The sequence below is a fragment of the Scyliorhinus torazame genome, chromosome 24 (assembly GCF_047496885.1).
Source record: "Scyliorhinus torazame isolate Kashiwa2021f chromosome 24, sScyTor2.1, whole genome shotgun sequence".
Lineage (NCBI taxonomy): Eukaryota > Metazoa > Chordata > Chondrichthyes > Carcharhiniformes > Scyliorhinidae > Scyliorhinus > Scyliorhinus torazame.
The window spans coordinates 6,687,897-6,712,152 of record NC_092730.1 but is presented as its reverse complement, the minus strand read 5'-3'; the positions used below and the strand labels follow the sequence as shown (position 1 = coordinate 6,712,152).

Here is a 24,256-nt window from a genome sequence, read left to right as displayed (position 1 = left end):
GCAGGCCAGATGGTGGGGGGTGAATGTAATGCAACATGAATCCCAGGTCCCGGTTGAGGCCGCACTCATGTGTGCGGAACTTGGCTATAAGTTTCTGCTCGGCGATTCTGCGTTGTCGCGGGTCCTGAAGGCCGCCTTGGAGAACGCTTACCCGGAGATTAGAGGCTGAATGCCCTTGACTGCTGAAGTGTTCCCCGACTGGAAGGGAACATTCCTGCCTGGTGACTGTTGCGCGATGTCCGTTCATTCGTTGTCGCAGCGTCTGCATGGTCTCGCCAATGTACCACGCTTCGGGACATCCTTTCCTGCAGCGTATGAGGTAGACAACGTTGGCCGAGTCGCACGAGTATGTACCGCGTACCTGGTGGGTGGTGTTCTCACGTGTAATAGTGGTATCCATGTCGATGATCTGGCACGTCTTGCAGAGATTGCCATGACAGGGTTGTGTGGTGTCGTGGTCACTGTTCTGAAGACTGGGTAGTTTGCTGCAAACAATGGTTCGTTTGAGGTTGCGCGGTTGTTTGAAGGCAAGTAGTGGGGGTGTGGGGATGACCTTGGCAAGGTGTTCATCGTCATCAATGACGTGTTGAAGGCTGTGAAGAAGATGACGTAGTTTCTCCGCTCCGGGGAAGTACTGGACGACGAAGGGTATTCTGTCGGTTGTGTCCCATGTTTGTCTTCTGAGGAGGTCGGTGCGGTTTTTCGCTGTGGCGCGTTGGAACTGTCGATCGATGAGTCGAGTGCCATATCCCGTTCGTACGAGGGCATCTTTCAACGTCTGTAGATGTCTGTTACGCTCCTCCTCGTCTGAGCAGATCCTGTGTATACGGAGCGCTTGTCCATAGGGGATGGCTTCTTTAATTGAACAAGACCTACTCACCGCACAGGACCTTCAACCGATGTTATACACCAGATACATCGATGACATTTTTTTCCTTTGGACCCACGGCGAAGAATCACTGAAACAACTACACGATGACATTAATAAGTTCCATCCAACCATCAGACTCACCATGGACTACTCCCCAAAATCAGTTGCATTCTTGGACACACTCGTCTCCATCAAGGACGGTCACCTCAGCACTTCGCTTTACCGCAAACCCACGGATAACCTCATGATGCTCCACTTCTCCAGCTTCCACCCTAAACACATTAAAGAAGCCACCCCCTATGGACAAGCGCTCCGTATACACAGGATCTGCTCAGACGAGGAGGAGCATAACAGACATCTACAGATGTTGAAAGATGCCCTCGTACGAACGGGATATGGCACTCGACTCATCGATCGACAGTTCCAACGCGCCACAGCGAAAAACCGCACCGACCTCCTCAGAAGACAAACATGGGACACAACCGACAGAATACCCTTCGTCGTCCAGTACTTCCCCGGAGCGGAGAAACTACGTCATCTTCTTCACAGCCTTCAACACGTCATTGATGACGATGAACATCTTGCCAAGGTCATCCCCACACCCCCACTACTTGCCTTCAAACAACCGCGCAACCTCAAACGAACCATTGTTTGCAGCAAACTACCCAGTCTTCAGAACAGTGACCACGACACCACACAACCCTGTCATGGTAATCTCTGCAAGACGTGCCAGATCATCGACATGGATACCACTATTACACGTGAGAACACCACCCACCAGGTACGCGGTACATACTCGTGCGACTCGGCCAACGTCGTCTACCTCATACGCTGCAGGAAAGGATGTCCCGAAGCGTGGTACATTGGCGAGACCATGCAGACGCTGCGACAACAAATGAACGGACATCGCGCGACAATCACCAGGCAGGAATGTTCCCTTCCAGTCGGGGAACACTTCAGCAGTCAAGGACATTCAGCCTCTGATCTCCGGGTAAGCGTTCTCCAAGGCGGCCTTCAGGACGCGCGACAACGCAGAATCGCCGAGCAGAAACTTATAGCCAAGTTCCGCACACGTGAGTGCGGCCTCAACCGGGACCTGGGATTCATGTCGCATTACATTCATCCCCCACCATCTGGCCTGCGAAATCCTACCCACTGTCCTGGCTTGATGTAATTCACACCTCTTTAACCTGGGGTTACCCCATCTCTGGATCTGTAAAGATTTAATCACCTGCTAATGCTCGCATTCCAAGCATTGTCTGGCATCTTTGAATCTGTCTATATATGTGTTTCTGGAACATACCTCTTCATTCACCTGAGGAAGGAGCAGCGCTCTGAAAGCTAGTGACATCGAAACAAACCTGTTGGACTTGAACCTGGTGTTGGAAGACTTCTTACTGTGCAAACCACAGCACTGCAGACCTCGGTATTGCCAAGGTGACCACACAGCTACTGAGTTTGATTCTGGTTCAACAGGCTGCAGAAGGCGGTATACACGGCGAGGGAAACGCCCAGTTTACATCCGAGCCACCACCTCACCTCATGGTTAAGGGCAATGCCCGGGGGGTAGTGCCAGTTCCCAGCAGCGTGAGACTCATGGGAGGGAACGTGAATCAGATTCAATTGGAACTTGAATTGTTTAGAACGAGCTACGAGGTGGACAAAGGGCGTGTCCCATCCAATCTGGACACCGGCTTTGTAACTTACAATCACAACAGTGCAGAAGGAGGCCATTCAGCCCATCGAGTTGGCACCGGCCCTTGGAAAGAGAACCCCACTTAGACCCAGCGCTCCCCAACCCTGTCCCATAGCTTCTTTTTATCAAATGGTTTTTATTGGGTTTTGTACGTGATATAATACACGGCAAATCAAAACACAAAGGGTGTGGGAAATGTCACAGGATAGGGGCTTTTACCTTCCCCCTTCTCTCGTCTATTTTCTCTTTCTCTTTACAGAACATCAAACTAGGGTGGAGAACACCTGGGTGGTGCTCTTTTTTGTTTCTCCCCCTTCCCCGCTTCCCCCCCCTCTCCGTACCACCCCCTTCTTCACTGCCGCCCCCCCCCCCTTTCTTTCCAGTTGGTTTTGCTACCGCACCTGGCTCCCCCCTCCCTGTGTTTGGCATGGGCTGCTCGGGATACCGACAGCGGACGCGACACAATAATCCATTAGCTGGGCGTGTTTGTAAACACGGAGTAGGAGAGGAGGCAGGGGGACCAAATCAGGAATAATCCATTCGGCACTGTAAACACCCCTCACTGGCCTTTCCTCCGTCTTTGATCCCCCCCACACAGCCCCACCCCAATAGGATTACTCTTTATTTATTATTGTTGTCACAAGTAGGCTTACATTAACACTGCAATGAAGCTACTGTGAAAAGCCCCTAGTCACCACTGTTCAGGTACACGTCTCCATTCCAGGAAGAATGAGCAGTGTCAACGCCGATCATGCAGCTAATAGACAGGTCTACCCCGACCGGTCAGTCAGGAAACAGTCATCGCACAACCCGCCCAACCCTGTAGAACAGATAAACTAAACAAACGCCTCACAATGTGGGAGGAGGACAAATAAAACCCTGTTGCTTCACAGACTGAGCTGTAATCCCACCAACATCGCCACCCGATGGCCAGTCTCAGAATCACATCCTTTCGTTGTACCAGCGGCCCCAGGGTTAGGAGCACATGTTGTTTGCATTTCTGTGACACCTTCTAATAATAATAATCTGTATTAGTGTCACAAGTAGGCTTACATTAACACTGCGCTGTGAAGCAACAGTGCTTCACAGCTGCCCATCAACCTCCCTGCCCTTCAATGCCTCGGTTAATAAAGGCAAGTATCCCATAGGCCTTCTTAACCACCTTAACCAGCCCTGCTGTCTTCAGGGATCTGCGGACTGCAGCCCAAGTTCCCTCTGATCCTCTGTACTTCCTCGGGTCTGACCGTTCAGTGGACATTCCCTTTGCCTTGTTACTCCTCCCAAAATCCACCACCTCACACTTTTCAGGGTTAAATTCCATTGGCCACTGTTCTGCCCCTCTGCGCCAGGGTCCCGGGTTCGATTCCCGGCTTGGGTCACTGTCTGTCTGCACGCTCTCCCCGTGTCTGCGTGGGTTTCCTCCGGGTGCTCCGGTTTCCTCCCACAAGTCCCGAAAGACGTGCTTGTTGGGTGAATTGGACATTCTGAATTCTCCCTCAGTGTACCCGAACAGGCACCGGAGTGTGGCGACTAGGGGCTTTTCACAGTAACTTCGCTGCAATGTTAATGTAAGCCTAGTTGTGACAATAAAGATTATTATTAGATTGTTCTGTGGGAGCTGTATAAAACTCATTAGGCCAAAGCTGGAACACTGTTCACTTCTTGTCGCCACACTACAGGAAGGATGTGTTGCACTGGAAAGGCTGCAGATGAAATTCACCAGGAGGTTGTCTGAGATAGAGCAATAGTGATAGGAGACTCAATGGTTAGGGGAATAGATAGGAGATTCTGTGGTCGCGAGCGAGTCTCCCGGAAGGTATGTTGCCTCCCGGGTGCCAGGGCCAGGGATGTCTCGGATCGTGTCTTCAGGATCCTTAACGGGGAGGGGTAGCAGCCAGAAGTCGTGGTGCACATTGGTACCAACGACGTAGGTAGGAAAAGGGGTGTGGAGGTAATAAACAAGTTCAGGGAGTTAGGCTGGAAGTTAAAAGCCAGGACAGACAGAGTTGTCATCTCTGGTTTGTTGCCGGTGCCACGTGATACCGAGGCTACAAATAGGGAGAGAGTGCAGCTGAACATGTGGCTGCAGGAATGGTGTAGGAGGGAGGGCTTCAGGTATTTGGATAATTGGAGCTCATTCTGGGGAAGGTGGGACCTGTACAAGCAGGACGGGTTGCATCCGAACCAGAGGGGCACCAATATCCTGGGAGGGAGGTTTTCTAGTACTCTTCGGGAGGGTTTAAACTAATTTGGCAGGGGAATGGGAACCGGATTTGTAGTCCAGCAACTAAGGTAGCCGATGTTCAGGACGTTAAAGCGTGTAGTGAGGCAGTGGGGAAGGGAACACTGACAAAGGAGAGTATTTGCAGACTCGGAGATGGGTTGAAGTGTGTATACTTCAACGCAAGAAGCATCAGGAATAAGGTGGGTGAACTCGGTGCTTGGGACTACGATGTGGTGGCCATCACGGAAACTTGGATAGAAGAGGGGCAGAAATGGTTGTTGGAGGTCCCTGGTTATAGATGTTTCAATAAGATTAGGGAGGGTGGTAAAAGAGGTGTGGGGGGGGGGGTTGCATTGTTAATTAGAGATAGTATAACAGCTGCAGAAAGGCAGTTCGAGGAGTATCAGCCTACTGAGGCAGTATGGGTTGAAGTCAGAAATAGGAAAGGAGCAATCACCTTGTTAGGAGTTTTCTATAGGCCCCCCAATAGTAACAGAGATGTGGAGGAACAGATTGGGAAACAGATTTTGGAAAGGTGCAGAAGTCACAGGGTAGTAGTCATGGGTGACTTCAATTCCCAAACATTGAGTGGAAACTCTTTAGATCAAATAGTTTGGATGGGGTGGTGTTTGTGCAGTGTGTCCAGGAAGCTTTTCTAACACAGTATGTAGATTGTCCGACCAGAGGAGGGGCAATATTGGATTTAGTACTGGGTAATGAACCAGGGAAAGTGATAGATTTGTTAGTGGGGGAGCATTTTGGAGATAGTGACCACAATTCTGTGACCTTCACTTTAGTAATGGAGAGGGATAGGTACGTGCAACAGGGCAAGGTTTACAATTGGGGGAAGGGTAAATACGATGTTGTCAGACAAGAATTGAACTGCATAAGTTGGGAACATAGGCTGGCAGGGAAGGACACAAGTGAAATGTGGAACTTGTTCAAGGAACAGGTGCTACGTGTCCTTGATATGTATATCCCTGTCAGGCAGGGAAGAGATGGTCGAGTGAGGGAACCATGGTTGACAAGAGAGGTTGAATGTCTTGTTAAGAGGGGTCTTACGAGGAAAGGTTGAGGGTGCTAGGCCTTTTCTCATTAAAACAGAGAAGGATGAGGGGCGACTTGATAGAGGTTTATAAAATGATCAGGGGAATAGATAGAGTAGACAGTCAGAGACTTTTTCCCCGGGTGGAACAAACCATTACAAGGGGACATAAATTTAAGGTGAATGGTGGAAGATATAGGAGGGATGTCAGAGGTAGGTTCTTTACCCAGAGAGTAGTGGGGTCATGGAATGCACTGCCTGTGGAAGTAGTTGAGTCGGAAACATTAGGGACCTTCAAGCGGCTCTTGGATAGGTACATGGATTACGGTAGAATGACGGGGTGTAGATTAATTTGTTCTTAATCTAGGACAAAAGTTCGGCACAACAGCGGGGGCCAAAGGACTGTTCTGTGCTGTATTTTCTATGTTCTATGGAGCCTCTCATAGAATTTACAGTGCAGAAGGAGGCCATTCGGCCCATCGAGTCTGCACCGGCTCTTGGAAAGAGCACCCTACCCAAGGTCCACACCGCCACCCTATCCCCATAACCCAGTAACCCCACCCAACACTAAGGGCAATTTTGGACACTAAGGGCAATTTTGGACACTAAGGGCAATTTATCATGGCCAATCCACCTAACCTGCACATCTTTGGACTGTGGGAGGAAACCGGAGCACCCGGAGGAAACCCATGCACACACGGGGAGGATGTGCAGACTACACACAGACAGTGACCCAAGCCGGAATCGAACCTGGGACCCTGGAGCTGTGAAGCAATTGTGCTATCCACAATGCTACCGTGCTGCCCCTTCCTCGGCTGGGAAGAGAGGCTGGATAGACTGGGGTTGTTGTCCTCGGAGCGGAGAAGGCCGTGGGGGGGACCTGATTGAGGTGGATAAAATTATGAGGGACATAGGGTGGACAGGAAGGAACTTTCCCCCTCCAGGGGCCATAGATTTAAGGTGAGGGGCAGGAGATTTGGAGGGGATTTGAAGAAAAGCTGCTGTACCCAGAGGGTGGTGGGAGTCTGGAACTCGCTGCCTGACAGGGAGATGGAGGCGGGAACCCTCACATTTAATTTGGATGAGCACTTGAAACGGCAGAGCAGACAAGGCTACATGCCGAGCGCTGGAAAACGGGTTCAGAGTAGATCGGTGCTTGATGTCCAATGGGGACACGCTGGGCAGAAGTCCTCTTTCCGTGGTGTAAAACTCTATGTAGCAGAATGTGTTCATGTATCAATACTGTTTTGGGCGGGGGCGGGGAGCCAACTGACGTCCGAATGTTTCGATTAACGCACAAATTATTTTGTTTTTCAGACGAGCATTCTGACTTTGGGCGGATGGATGGGTCAAGGCGAGGAACTTTCTTTGAACACGGTCAGCTCTGGCGATGAACCTCTCAGCAGTCACTCTGTCGCCGACGGTTTCTCTGGGGAACTCCAGCTACGATCCACTGGGTGGTCACAGGGTCTGGGAGGCGGTGCTGATGACGCTGGTGTCCGCCAGCCTGTCCTTGGTGACCGTCACCGGCAATATCCTGGTGGTCCTGTCCTTCAAATTCAACCGGCAGCTGAAGACGGTGAATAACTATTTCCTCCTCAGCTTGGCCTACGCGGACCTGATCATTGGCGCCCTGTCCATGAACCTTTACACCACCTACATTGTCATGGACCGCTGGGCATTGGGCAATGTAGCCTGTGACCTCTGGCTCACCTTGGACTACGTTGCCAGCAACGCGTCCGTCATGAATCTCCTGGTGATCAGCTTTGACCGTTACTTCTCCATCACCCGTCCACTGATGTACAGAGCCAAGCGAACCCCACGGAGAGCCGTCATCATGATAGTTCTGGCTTGGAGCATCTCCTTTATCCTCTGGGCTCCCGCCATCTTGCTCTGGCAGTACGTCGTGGGCCAGCGGACACGGAAGCCAGGTAGCTGCTCCATCCAGTTCTTTTCCATGCCCGCCATCACCATCTGCACGGCCATCGCCGCCTTCTACCTGCCCGTCACCGTCATGACCATCCTGTACTGGCGCATCTACAGCGCGACCAAACAGCGCACCAAGGAGCTGGCCACCCTCCAGGGAAGGGAGGATAGTTCCAGCGAGAACTCCACGGGCAGCCACCGGGGCACCGACAACTGCCCGAGGCCCCAGGACGCTGGAGTTCAGCAGCTCTGCAGGGAGGATGGGGAGTCCTCCGCCCTCACCAGGGACCACCTGTCCCCGCTCAAAGTGGACCGGGAGCAAGACGACAGCAGCTGTGCCAGCTCTGGAAATATAATGCGGCCGGAGCCCGCAGCCTCGCCGTCTGACGGTCATCCAGGGTCAGAGGGAACACCGTTGTGGCCCTGCTGCCCGCGCACCCAGCCGGTGTTAATCAAACCAGGTGGGCAGATAATCCACCTGGCCTCCACCGCGGATGCCGCCGTCTCGGTCAGGATGACGTTGCTGAGAAGCAGTCAGTCGGGGCAAGAGGTGGAGCTGGAGGAAAGCAGCCTCACTTGCCAGGAGTTGGTGGCCAGGGCAGGCAATGGCTCCTCGCCCAAGGGACTCAAAAAACTGTTTTGCTCCTCTCTCTCGTCGAAGGGTGCACCTTTGCCCGGTTCGTTCAACCCCAAGGTCAAGAGCCACGTGGTTCCAAGGAGGACTATCATTAAGGAAAAGAAGGCCGCCAAAACCCTATCGGCCATCTTGCTGGCTTTCCTCATTACCTGGTGCCCCTATAACATCATGGTGCTGGTTTCAGCCTTTTGTGACGGCTGTATACCCAGGGGAGTCTGGCATTTGGGTTACTGGCTGTGCTACCTTAACAGCACTGTTAACCCCATGTGCTACGCCCTGTGCAACAAGGAGTTCCGCGTCACCTTCAAGATGCTCCTTCTTTGCCGCTGGGACAGAAGGAAATGGGCCCTCAAATAAGCAATGAGGGAGACCACACCCTCCTAGGATTCAGACCCCACCCTCCTGTCCTCCACCCAACCGAGTCAGGAATCCCGAAAATACGATGACGAACGCTGCCGTGGTTGGTGAACATCAATGGATCCTCGTGGTGCGACACCGGGGACTAGTTTGGAGAGGCTGGGCCTATCGCGGCGGCAGCTGGGTTCAACGGCCCCAGTTTGTAAGGAACTGGCCTGCAGGGGGGGGGGGGGGGGGGCGGGGGATTCTCTCCTCGACAACCACCAGGAGCCCCCGCCGCCCGCCTGGGACCACCCTACACTGTGTCCAGCATCTCATCGTGAGCACTGACCGGTGGCAGAACAGGTTCGAGGGGCTGAATGGCCTCCTCCTGTTGAAGGACAATCCAAAGCACAAACAGACAATGAATTGGCCGGTTTTCTGAAGTGCAATAGGTGTTAGACAGGTTGGGGTACAGCCATTCTGCACATAGGGATGCCCCACACAGCAGTGACACAATGCGCAGCGAAGACCTTCCTTGCTAATGTATTGATCATTGCCAGCGCAATTTTCCTGCACTATTCCCACATCTCTTGATATCTTCAATAACTGGAACTTTATCGATCTCAGCCTTCAGCAGACTCAAAGATTGAACTTCCACAGCCTCTGGGGGAAAGAATTCCAAAGATTCCTCACAAACGTTCCTCTCATCTCAGTCCGAAATGTCCTGCCCCTTATTTTGACACTTCACCCCTTGGTTTTAGACTCCCCCACAACCCCCAGCCAGGGGAGACATACTTCCCCCATCTACCCTGTCGAGCGCTGTACGCAGTTTGAATGAGGTCATCTCTCATACTTCCAAACGCCAAGAGAATAAAAGGCCCAATTTAGCCAATCTTTCTTACTCCCAGGACAATCCCTCCATCCCAGAAATCAGTTTTGTGAACCCTCTGGTTTCTTCCACTAGTATCAGCACCACCCCAAATGCTTTTTTCCCCTATCCTTCCTAAAAGTCAAATCCCCTTGCATACTTTGTTCCCAGCCCTGGTCACCTTGCAACCACGTCTCCGGAAAGGCAACCAGATCATATCTCCTGATTGCTATTTGTGTCGCTCATTCATTTACCTTGCTACAAATGCTATTTACATCCACATTGAGTGCCTTTCATTCATCCTTTTCTGAATGTTGACCCTATTTGCGCCGAGCCTTTTATTCCATTGCTGTCGAACTTCACTCATGACTGTATCAGCTTTGTTTACACAAAGGACTCCAGTTTCCCCGGCAGCAGTAACTTCATTGTAGTGTTAATGTAAGCCGACTTGTGACAACAAAGTTTATTTTAAAAAAAATATTCCTTCTGCAAGGTTCCTGCCCATAATATAATAATGTTTATTGTCACAAGTAGGCCCACATTAACACTGCAATGAAGTTCCTGTGAAAAGCCCCTAGTCGCCACATTCAGGCGCCTGTTCAGGTACACTGAGGGAGAATTCAGAATGTCCAATTCACCCAACAAGCACGTCTTTGGGGACTTGTGGGAGGAAACCGGAGCACCCAGAGGAAACCCACGCAGACACGGGGAGAACGTGCAGACTCCGCACAGACAGTGACCCAAGCCGGGATTCGAAGCTGGGACCCTAGCGCTGTGAAGCAACAGTGCTAACCACTGTGCTACCATTCCTCCCTTGCTACCAAGTTGAATAAATTAACACGGGGCTGGATTCTCCAAAAATGGGGCTATGTCCACACCCCGGCGTAAAAACACTGGTGTTTCACTCCAGGCTTTCCAGAAAAAAATACATTAGCAGCTATTCACCTAACTGCAGCGGGCTGGCAGGGACCCGGGAGCTTCTTGCAGGTCTAACTGCGGATACGAGCCGCCGGATTTCCGGTTCCCAGTCCGCGCATGCGCACAGTGGTGGCCTCCAGCGGTCGCGGTGAACACGATGCCGGACACGGACCAGCAAACATGCTCCCAACGATCTGCCCCGCGCCGCTCCATCGAACATGCCTGATCGCCGCCCATTATCAAAGCGCCCTGAAGCCTTCTTGCATTCTCCTCACAGCTTACATTCCCACCGAGTGCGGTGTCTTCAGCAACAATCCACCAGCTCAGGATGCCCCAAAGTGTTTCACAGGCAACAGAGGGATTTTCTTTACGGGGAAGTGAAGTTAAATATTAATTATATGTGAAATGCTGATGCTGTTTTCCATGTCAGGTAGACCTCGCTGTGGCAATGTAAAGAACGGCCAATGTTTCAACAATAAAATATTTACACTCAGTCTGAAGATCCATTTCATTTTCTGTCCATTTACCCAGAACGATATCTCTATTTACCCAGAACGCTATCTCTATTTACCCGGAACGATATCTCTATTTACCCGGAACGATATCTCTATTTACCCGGAACGATATCTCTATTTACCCAGAATGATATCTCTATTTACCCAGAACGATATCTCTATTTACCCAGAACGATGTCTCTATTTACCCAGAACGATGTCTCTATTTACCCGGAACGATATCTCCATTTACCCAGAACGATATCTCTATTTACCCTGAACGATATCTCTATTTACCCGGATATCTCTATTTACCCAGAACGATGTCTCTATTTACCCAGAACGATATCTCTATTTAGCCAGAACGATGTCTCTATTTACCCGGAACGATATCTCTATTTACCCGGAACGATATCTCTATTTACCCTGAACGCTATCTCTATTTACCCAGAACAATATCTCTATTTACCCGGAACGATATCTCTATTTACCCGGAACGATATCTCTATTTACCCAGAACGATATCTCTATTTACCCAGAACGATATCTCTATTTACCCGGAAAGATATCTCTATTTACCCAGAACGCTATCTCTATTTACCCAGAACGATATCTCTATTTACCCAGAACGCTATCTCTATTTACCCAGAACGATATCCCTATTTACCCGGAACAATGTCGTTATTTTCCTGGAACAATATCTCTATTTACCCGGAACGATATCTCTATTTACCCAGAACGATGTCTCTATTTACCCGGAACGATGTCTCTATTTATCCGGAACGATGTCTCTATTTACCCAGAACGATATCTCTATTTACCCGGAACCATATCTCTATTTACCCGGAACGATATCTCTATTTACCCAGAACAATATCTCTATTTACCCGGACCGATATCTCTATTTACCCGGAACGATATCTCTATTTACCCGGAACAATATCTCTATTTACCCGGATATCTCTATTTACCCAGAACGATATCTCTATTTACCCGGAACCATATCTCTATTTACCCAGAACGATATCTCTATTTACCCGGAACGATGTCTCTATTTACCCGGAACGATGTCTCTATTTACCCGGAACGATGTATCTATTTAGCCGGAACGATATCTCTATTTACCAGACGATATCTCTATTTACCCGGAACGATTACTCTATTTACCCGGAACGATATCTCTATTTACCCGGAACCATACCTCTATTTACCCGGAACGATATCTCCATTTACCCAGAACGATATCTCTATTTACCCGGAACTATATCTCTATTTACCCGGATATCTCTATTTATCCAGAACGATATCTCAATTAACCCGGAACGATATCTCTATTTACCCAGAACGCTATCTCTATTTACCCAGAACGATATCTCTATTTACCCAGAACGATATCTCTATTTACCCGGAACGATATCTCTATTTACCCGGAACGATATCTCTATTTACCCGGAACGATATCTCTATTTACCCAGAACGATATCTCTATTTACCCGGAACGATATCTCTATTTACCCAGAACGCTATCTCTATTTACCCAGAACGATATCTCTATTTACCCAGAACGCTATCTCTATTTACCCAGAACGATATCCCTATTTACCCGGAACAATGTCGTTATTTTCCTGGAACAATATCTCTATTTACCCGGAACGATATCTCTATTTACCCAGAACGATATCTCTATTTACCCGGAACCATATCTCTATTTACCCGGAACGATATCTCTATTTACCCAGAACAATATCTCTATTTACCCGGACCGATATCTCTATTTACCCAGAACGATATCTCTATTTACCCGGAACCATATCTCTATTTACCCAGAACGATATCTCTATTTACCCGGAACGATGTCTCTATTTACCCGGAACGATGTCTCTATTTACCCGGAACGATGTATCTATTTAGCCGGAACGATATCTCTATTTACCCAGACGATATCTCTATTTACCCGGAACGATTACTCTATTTACCCGGAACGATATCTCTATTTACCCGGAACCATACCTCTATTTACCCGGAACGATATCTCCTTTTACCCAGAACGATATCTCTATTTACCCGGAACTATATCTCTATTTACCCGGATATCTCTATTTACCCAGAACGATATCTCTATTAATCCGGAACGATATCTCTATTTACCCGGAACGATATCTCTATTTACCCGGAACGATATCTCTATTTACCCGGATATCTCTATTTACCCGGAACCATACCACAATTTACCCGGAACGATATCTCCATTTACCCGGAACGATATCTGTATTTACCCGGAACGATATCTCTATTTACCCGGAACGATATCTCTATTTACCCGGAACGATATCTCTATTTACCCGGAACGATATCTCAATTTACACAGAACGATATCTCTATTTACCCAGAACGATATCTCTTTTTACCCAGAACGATATCTCTATTTACCCGGAACTATATCTCTATTTACCCGGAACGATATCTCTATTTACCCGGAACGATATCTCTCTTTACCCTTAACGATATCTCTATTTACCCGGAACGATATCTCTATTTACCCAGAACAATATCTCTATTTACCCAGAACAATATCTATATTTACCCGGGACGATATCTCTATTTACCCGGAACGATATCTCTATTTACCCGGAACGATATCTCTATTTACCCGGAACGATGTCTCTATTTACCCAGAATGATATCTCTATTCACCAGGAACAATATCTCTATTTTCCCGGAACGATATCTCTATTTACCCAGAAAGATGTCATGATTTACCCAGAACGATATCTCTATTTACCCGGAACGATGTCTCTATTTACCCGGAACGATATCTCAATTGACCCGGAACGATATCTCTATTTACCCGGAACGATATCTCTATTTACCCGGAACTATATCTCTATTTACCCGGAACGATATCTCTATTTACCCGGAACGATATCTCTATTTACCCGGAACGATATCTCTATTTACCCGGAACTATATCTCTATTTACCCGGAACGATATCTCAATTTACCCGGAACGATATCTCTATTTACCCGGAACGATATCTCTATTTACCCAGAACGATGTCGCTATTTACCCGGAACGATATCTCTATTTACCCGGAACGATATCTCTATTTACCCGGAACGATATCTCTATTTACCCAGAAAGATATCTCTATTTACGCGGAACGATGTCTCTATTTACCCGGAACGATGTCTCTATTTACCCGGAACGATATCTCAATTGACCCGGAACGATATCTCTATTTACCCGGAACGATATCTCTATTTACCCGGAACTATATCTCTATTTACCCGGAACGATGTCTCTATTTACCCAGAACTATATCTCTATTTACCCGGAACGATGTCTCTATTTACCCGGAACGATATCTCTATTTACCCAGAACGATATCTCTATTTACCCAGAACGATATCTCTTTTTACCCAGAACGATATCTCTATTTACCCTGAACGATATCTCTATTTACCCGGAACGATGTCTCTATTTACCCGGAACGATGTCTCTATTTACCCAGAACGATATCTCTATTTACCCGGAACGATATCTCTATTTACCCAGAAAGATATCTCTATTTACGCGGAACGATGTCTCTATTTACCCGGAACGATGTCTCTATTTACCCGGAACGATGTCTCTATTTACCCGGAACGATATCTCAATTGACCCGGAACGATATCTCTATTTACCCGGAACGATATCTCTATTTACCCGGAACTATATCTCTATTTACCCGGAACGATGTCTCTATTTACCCGGAACGATGTCTCTATTTACCCGGAACGATATCTCTATTTACCCGGAACGATGTCTCTATTTACCCAGAACGATATCTCTATTTACCCGGAACGATATCTCTATTTACCCGGAACTATATCTCTATTTACCCGGAACGATGTCTCTATTTACCCGGAACGATATCTCTATTTACCCGGAACGATATCTCAATTGACCCGGAACGATATCTCTATTTACCCAGAACGATGTCTCTATTTACGCGGAACGATATTTCTATTTACCCGGAACGATGACTCTATTTACCCGGAACTATTTCTCTATTTACCCGGAACGATATCTCAATTGACCCGGAACGATATCTCTATTTACCCAGAACGATGTCTCTATTTAGGCGGAACGATATTTCTATTTACCCGGAACGATATCTCTATTTACCCAGAACGATATCTCTATTTACCCGGAACGATGTCTCTATTTACCCGGAACGATATCTCTATTTACCCGGAACGATGTATCTATTTACCCGGAACGATATCTCTATTTACCCGGAACGATGTCTCTATTTACCCGGAACGATATCTCTATTTACCCGGAACGATATCTCTATTTACCAGGAACGATGTCTCTATTTACCCGGAACAATGTCTCTATTTACGCGGAACGATATCTCTATTTACCCAGAACGATATCTCAATTGACCCGGAACGATATCTCTATTTACCCGGAACGATGTCTCTATTTACCCAGAACTATATCTCTATTTACCCGGAACGATGTCTCTATTTACCAGGAACGATGTCTCTATTTACACGGAACGATATCTCTATTTACCCGGAACGATGTCTCTATTTACCCAGAACGATATCTCTATTTACCCAGAACGATATCTCTATTTACCCGGAACGATATCTCTATTTATCCGGAACGATATCTCTATTAATCCGGAACGATATCTCTATTTACCCTGAACGATGTCGCTATTTACCCGGAACGATATCTCTATTTACCTGGAAGTTATCTCTATTTACCCGGAAAGATGTCTCTATTTACCCGGAACGATATCTCTATTTACTCGGAACGATATCTCTATTTACCCGGAACGATATCTCTATTTACCCAGAAAGATATCTCTATTCACCCAGAAGGATATCTCTATTTACCCGGAACGATGTCTCTATTTACCCGGAACGATATCTCAATTGACCCGGAACGATATCTCTATTTACCCGGAACCCGGAACGATATCCCTATTTACCCGGAACGATATCTCTATTGACCCGGAACGATATCTCGATTTACCCGGAACGATATCTCGATTTACCCGCAACGATATCTCGATTTACCCGCAACGATATCTCTATTGACCCGGAACGATATCTCTATTTACCCGGAACGATATCTCTATTTACCCGGAACGATGTCTCTATTTACCCGGAACGATATCCCTATTTACCCGGAACGATATCTCTATTTACCCGGAACGATATCTCTATTTACCCAGAACGATATCTCTATTTACCCGGAACAATGTCTCTATTTACCCGGAACAATGTCTCTATTTACCCGGAACGATATCTCTATTTTCCCGGAACGATATCTCTATTTACCCGGTACGATATCTCTATTTACCCGGAACGATATCTCTATTTACCCGGAACGATATCTCAATTGACCCTGAACGATATCTCAATTGACCCTGAATGATATCTCTATTTACCCAGAACGATATCTCTATTTACCCGGAACGATGTCTCTATTTACCCGGAACGATGTCTCTATTTACCCGGAACGATATCTCTATTTACCCAGAACGATATCTCTATTTACCCGGAACGATATCTCTGTTTACCCAGAACGATATCTCTATTTACCCAGAACGATATCTCTATTTACCCAGAACGATATCTCTATTTACCCAAAACGATATCTCTATTTACCCGGAACGATATCTCTATTTACCCAGAACGATATCTCTATTTACCCGGAACGATATCTCTATTTACACGGAACGATATCTCTATTTACCCGGAACAATATCTCTATTTACCCGGAACAATATCTCTATTTACCCGGAACGATGTCTCTATTTACCATGAACGATGTCTCTATTTACCCGGAACGATATCTCTATTTACCCGGAACGATGTCTCTATTTTCCCGGAACGATATCTCTATTTACCCGGAACGATATCTCTATTTACCCAGAACGATGTCGCTATTTACCCGGAACGATATCTCTATTTACCCGGAACGATATCTCTATTTACCCAGAACGATGTCGCTATTTACCCGGAACGATATCTCTATTTACCCGGAACGATATCTCTATTTACCCGGAACGATATCTCTATTTACCCAGAAAGATATCTCTTTTTACGCGGAACGATGTCTCTATTTACCCGGAACGATGTCTCTATTTACCCGGAACGATATCTCAATTGACCCGGAACGATATCTCTATTTACCCGGAACGATATCTCTATTTACCCGGAACTATATCTCTATTTACCCGGAACGATGTCTCTATTTACCCAGAACTATATCTCTATTTACCCGGAACGATGTCTCTATTTACCCGGAACGATATCTCTATTTACCCAGAACGATATCTCTATTTACCCAGAACGATATCTCTTTTTACCCAGAACGATATCTCTATTTACCCTGAACGATATCTCTATTTACCCTGAACGATATCTCTATTTACCCGGAACGATGTCTCTATTTACCCGGAACGATGTCTCTATTTACCCAGAACGATATCTCTATTTACCCGGAACGATATCTCTATTTACCCAGAAAGATATCTCTATTTACGCGGAACGATGTCTCTATTTACCCGGAACGATGTCTCTATTTACCCGGAACGATGTCTCTATTTACCCGGAACGATATCTCAATTGACCCGGAACGATATCTCTATTTACCCGGAACGATATCTCTATTTACCCGGAACTATATCTCTATTTACCCGGAACTATATCTCTATTTACCCGGAACGATGTCTCTATTTACCCGGAACGATATCTCTATTTACCCGGAACGATATCTCAATTGACCCGGAACGATATCTCTATTTACCCAGAACGATGTCTCTATTTACGCGGAACGATATTTCTATTTACCCGGAACGATGTCTCTATTTACCCGGAACTATATCTCTATTTACCCGGAACGATATCTCAATTGACCCGGAACGATATCTCTATTTACCCAGAACGATGTCTCTATTTACGCGGAACGATATTTCTATTTACCCGGAACGATATCTCTATTTACCCAGAACGATATCTCTATTTACCCAGAACGATGTCTCTATTTACCCGGAACGATATCTCTATTTACCCGGAACGATGTATCTATTTACCCGGAACGATATCTCTATTTACCCGGAACGATATCTCTATTTACCCGGAACGATGTCTCTATTTACCCGGAACGATATCTCTATTTACCCGGAACGATATCTCTATTTACCCGGAACGATATCTCTATTTACCAGGAACGATGTCTCTATTTACCCGGAACGATGTCTCTATTTACGCGGAACGATATCTCTATTTACCCAGAACGATATCTCAATTGACCCGGAACGATATCTCTATTTACCCGGAACGATGTCTCTATTTACCCAGAACTATATCTCTATTTACCCGGAACGATGTCTCTATTTACCAGGAACGATGTCTCTATTTACCCGGAACGATATCTCTATTTACCCGGAACGATGTCTCTATTTACCCAGAACGATATCTCTATTTACCCAGAACGATATCTCTATTTACCCGGAACGATATCTCTATTTATCCGGAACGATATCTCTATTAATCCGGAACGATATCTCTATTTACCCTGAACGATGTCGCTATTTACCCGGAACGATATCTCTATTTACCCAGAAAGATATCTCTATTCACCCAGAAGGATATCTCTATTTACCCGGAACGATGTCTCTATTTACCCGGAACGATATCTCAATTGACCCGGAACGATATCTCTATTTACCCGGAACCCGGAACGATATCTCTATTTACCCGGAACGATATCTCTATTTACCTGGAACGATGTCTCTATTTACCCGGAACGATATCTCTATTTACCCGGAACGATATCTCTATTTACCCTGAACGATATCTCTATTTATCCGGAACGATATCTCTATTTACCCGGAACGATATCTCTATTTATCCGGAACGATATCTCTATTTACCCGGAACGATATCTCGATTTACCCGGAACGATGTCTCGATTTACCCGCAACGATATCTCGATTTACCCGCAACGATATCTCTATTGACCCGGAACGATATCTCTATTTACCCGGAACGATATCTCTATTTACCCGGAACGATGTCTCTATTTACCCGGAACGATATCCCTATTTACCCGGAACGATATCTCTATTTACCCGGATCGATATCTCTATTTACCCAGAACGATATCTCGATTTACCCGGAACAATGTCTCTATTTACCCGGAACGATATCTCTATTTACCCGGAACGATGCCTCTATTTACCCGGAACGATGTCTCTATTTACCCGGAACTATATCTCTATTTACCCGGAACGATATCTCTATTTACCAGGAACGATGTCTCTATTTACCCGGAACGATATCTCTATTTACCCGGAACGATGTCTCTATTTACCCAGAACGATATCTCTATTTACCCAGAACGATATCTCTATTTACCCGGAACGATATCTCTATTTATCCGGAACGATATCTCTATTAATCCGGAACGATATCTCTATTTACCCTGAACGATGTCGCTATTTACCCGGAACGATATCTCTATTTACCTGGAAGTTATCTCTATTTACCCGGAAAGATGTCTCTATTTACCCGGAACGATATCTCTATTTACTCGGAACGATATCTCTATTTACCCGGAACGATATCTCTATTTACCCAGAAAGATATCTCTATTCACCCAGAAGGATATCTCTATTTACCCGGAACGATGTCTCTATTTACCCGGAACGATATCTCTATTTACCCGGAACGATGTCTCTATTTACCCAGAACGATATCTCTATTTACCCAGAACGATATCTCTATTTACCCGGAACGATATCTCTATTTATCCGGAACGATATCTCTATTAATCCGGAACGATATCTCTATTTACCCTGAACGATGTCGCTATTTACCCGGAACGATATCTCTATTTACCTGGAAGTTATCTCTATTTACCCGGAAAGATGTCTCTATTTACCCGGAACGATATCTCTATTTACTCGGAACGATATCTCTATTTACCCGGAACGATATCTCTATTTACCCAGAAAGATATCTCTATTCACCCAGAAGGATATCTCTATTTACCCGGAACGATGTCTCTATTTACCCGGAACGATATCTCAATTGACCCGGAACGATATCTCTATTTACCCGGAACCCGGAACGATATCTCTATTTACCCGGAACGATATCTCTATTTACCTGGAACGATGTCTCTATTTACCCGGAACGATATCTCTATTTACCCGGAACGATATCTCTATTTACCCTGAACGATATCTCTATTTATCCGGAACGATATCTCTATTTACCCGGAACGATATCTCTATTTATCTGGAACGATATCTCTATTTACCCGGAACGATATCTCGATTTACCCGGAACGATATCTCGATTTACCCGCAACGATATCTCGATTTACCCGGAACGATATCTCTATTTACCCGGAACGATGTCTCTATTTACCCGGAACGATATCCCTATTTACCCGGAACGATATCTCTATTTACCCGGAACGATATCTCTATTTACCCGGAACAATGTCTCTATTTACCCGGAACAATGTCTCTATTTACCCGGAACGATATCTCTATTTTCCCGGAACGATATCTCTATTTACCCGGAACGATATCTCTATTTACCCGGAACGATATCTCTATTTACCCGGAACGATATCTCAATTGACCCTGAACGATATCTCAATTGACCCTGAACGATATCTCTATTTACCCAGAACGATATCTCTATTTACCCGGAACGATGTCTCTATTTACCCGGAACGATGTCTCTATTTACCCGGAACGATATCTCTATTTACCCAGAACGATATCTCTATTTACCCGGAACGATATCTCTGTTTACCCAGAACGATATCTCTATTTACCCAGAACGATATCTCTATTTACCCAGAACGATATCTCTATTTACCCAGAACGATATCTCTATTTACCCGGAACGATATCTCTATTTACCCAGAACGATATCTCTATTTACCCGGAACGATATCTCTATTTACCCGGAACAATATCTCTATTTACCCGGAACGATGTCTCTATTTACCCGGAACGATGTCTCTATTTACCCGGAACGATATCTCTATTTACCCGGAACGATGTCTCTATTTTCCCGGAACGATATCTCTATTTACCCGGAACGATATCTCTATTTACCCGGAACGATATCTCTATTTACCCGGAACGATGCCTCTATTTACCCGGAACGATATCTCTATTTACCCGGAACGATATCTCTATTTACCCAGAACTATATCTCCATTTACCCGGAATGATATCTCTATTTACCCGGAATGATATCTCTATTTACCCGGAACGATATCTCTATTTACCCGGAACGATATCTCAATTGACCCTGAACGATATCTCTATTTACCCGGAACGATATCTCTATTTACCCGGAACGATATCTCTATTTACCCGGAACGATGTCGCTATTTACCCGGAACGATATCTCTATTTACCCGGAACGATATCTCTATTTACCCAGAACAATATCTCTATTTACCCAGAACAATATCTCTATTTACCCGGAACAATGTCTCTATTTACCCGGAACGATATCTCTATTTTCCCGGAACAATATCTCTATTTACCCGGAACGATATCTCTATTTACCCGGAACGATATCTCAATTGACCCTGAACGATATCTCTATTTACCCGGAACGATATCTCTATTTACCCGGAACGATATCTCTATTTACCCGGAACGATGTCGCTATTTACCCGGAACGATATCTCTATTTACCCAGAACGATATCTCTATTTACCCGGAACTATATCTCTATTTACCCGGATATCTCTATTTACCCAGAACGATATCTCTATTAATCCGGAACGATATCTCTATTTACCCGGAACGATATCTCTATTTACCCGGAACGATATCTCTATTTACCCGGAACCATACCACAATTTACCCGGAACGATATCTCCATTTACCAGGAACGATATCTGTATTTACCCGGAACGATATCTCTATTTACCCGGAACGATATCTCTATTTACCCGGAACGATATCTCTATTTACCCGGAACGATATCTCAATTTACCCAGAACGATATCTCTATTTACCCAGAACGATATCTCTTTTTACCCAGAACGATATCTCTATTTACCCGGAACTATATCTCTATTTACCCGGAACGATATCTCTATTTACCCGGAACGATATCTCTCTTTACCCTTAACGATATCTCTATTTACCCGGAACGATATCTCTATTTACCCAGAACAATATCTCTATTTACCCAGAACAATATCTATATTTACCCGGGACGATATCTCTATTTACCCGGAACGATATCTCTATTTACCCGGAACGATATCTCTATTTACCCGGAACGATGTCTCTATTTACCCAGAATGATATCTCTATTCACCAGGAACGATATCTCTATTTTCCCGGAACGATATCTCTATTTACCCAGAAAGATGTCATTATTTACCCAGAACGATATCTCTATTTACCCGGAACGATGTCTCTATTTACCCTGAACGATATCTCAATTGACCCGGAACGATATCTCTATTTACCCGGAACGATATCTCTATTTACCCGGAACTATATCTCTATTTACCCGGAACGATATCTCTATTTACCCGGAACGATATCTCTATTTACCCGGAACGATATCTCTATTTACCCGGAACGATATCTCTATTTACCCAGAACGATGTCGCTATTTACCCGGAACGATATCTCTATTTACCCGGAACGATATCTCTATTTACCCGGAACGATATCTCTATTTACCCAGAAAGATATCTCTATTTACGCGGAACGATGTCTCTATTTACCCGGAACGATGTCTCTATTTAGCCGGAACGATATCTCAATTGACCCGGAACGATATCTCTATTTACCCGGAACGATATCTCTATTTACCCGGAACTATATCTCTATTTACCCGGAACGATGTCTCTATTTACCCAGAACTATATCTCTATTTACCCGGAACGATGTCTCTATTTACCCGGAACGATATCTCTATTTACCCAGAACGATATCTCTATTTACCCAGAACGATATCTCTTTTTACCCAGAACGATATCTCTATTTACCCTGAACGATATCTCTATTTACCCGGAACGATGTCTCTATTTACCCGGAACGATGTCTCTATTTACCCAGAACGATATCTCTATTTACCCGGAACGATATCTCTATTTACCCAGAAACATATCTCTATTTACGCGGAACGATGTCTCTATTTACCCGGAACGATGTCTCTATTTACCCGGAACGATGTCTCTATTTACCCGGAACGATATCTCAATTGACCCGGAACGATATCTCTATTTACCCGGAACGATATCTCTATTTACCCGGAACGATGTCTCTATTTACCCGGAACGATGTCTCTATTTACCCGGAACGATGTCTCTATTTACCCGGAACGATATCTCTATTTACCCGGAACGATGTCTCTATTTACCCAGAACGATATCTCTATTTACCCGGAACGATATCTCTATTTACCCGGAACTATATCTCTATTTACCCGGAACGATGTCTCTATTTACCCGGAACGATATCTCTATTTACCCGGAACGATATCTCAATTGACCCGGAACGATATCTCTATTTACCCAGAACGATGTCTCTATTTACGCGGAACGATATTTCTATTTACCCGGAACGATGTCTCTATTTACCCGGAACGATGTCTCTATTTACCCGGAACGATATCTCTATTTACCCGGAACGATATCTCAATTGACCCGGAACGATATCTCTATTTACCCAGAACGATGTCTCTATTTACGCGGAACGATATTTCTATTTACCCGGAACGATGTCTCTATTTACGCGGAACGATATTTCTATTTACCCGGAACGATATCTCTATTTACCCAGAACGATATCTCTATTTACCCGGAACGATGTCTCTATTTACCCGGAACGATATCTCTATTTACCCGGAACGATGTATCTATTTACCCGGAACGATATCTCTATTTACCCAGAACGATATCTCTATTTACCCGGAACGATGTATCTATTTACCCGGAACGATATCTCTATTTACCCGGAACGATATCTCTATTTACCCGGAACGATGTCTCTATTTACCCGGAACGATATCTCTATTTACCCGGAACGATATCTCTATTTACCAGGAACGATGTCTCTATTTACCCGGAACGATGTCTCTATTTACGCGGAACGATATCTCTATTTACCCAGAACGATATCTCAATTGACCCGGAACGATATCTCTATTTACCCGGAACGATGTCT

The 24,256-nt window shown here is 45.6% G+C and overlaps 1 protein-coding gene across 1 annotated transcript in view; it reads left to right on the top strand.

Moving 5' to 3' along the window:
• LOC140399841 (muscarinic acetylcholine receptor M1-like) overlaps positions 1-8,976 on the top strand; it is a 29,386-nt gene extending 20,410 nt beyond the window's left edge. Inside the window, exon 2 of the mRNA XM_072489295.1 lies at positions 7,154-8,976. Within this exon, the coding sequence (XP_072345396.1) occupies positions 7,227-8,756 (1,530 nt within the window). The 5' untranslated portion in view covers positions 7,154-7,226 and the 3' untranslated portion in view covers positions 8,757-8,976. The remainder of the gene's footprint in view (positions 1-7,153) is intronic.
• Positions 8,977-24,256: the final 15,280 nt, after the last annotated feature.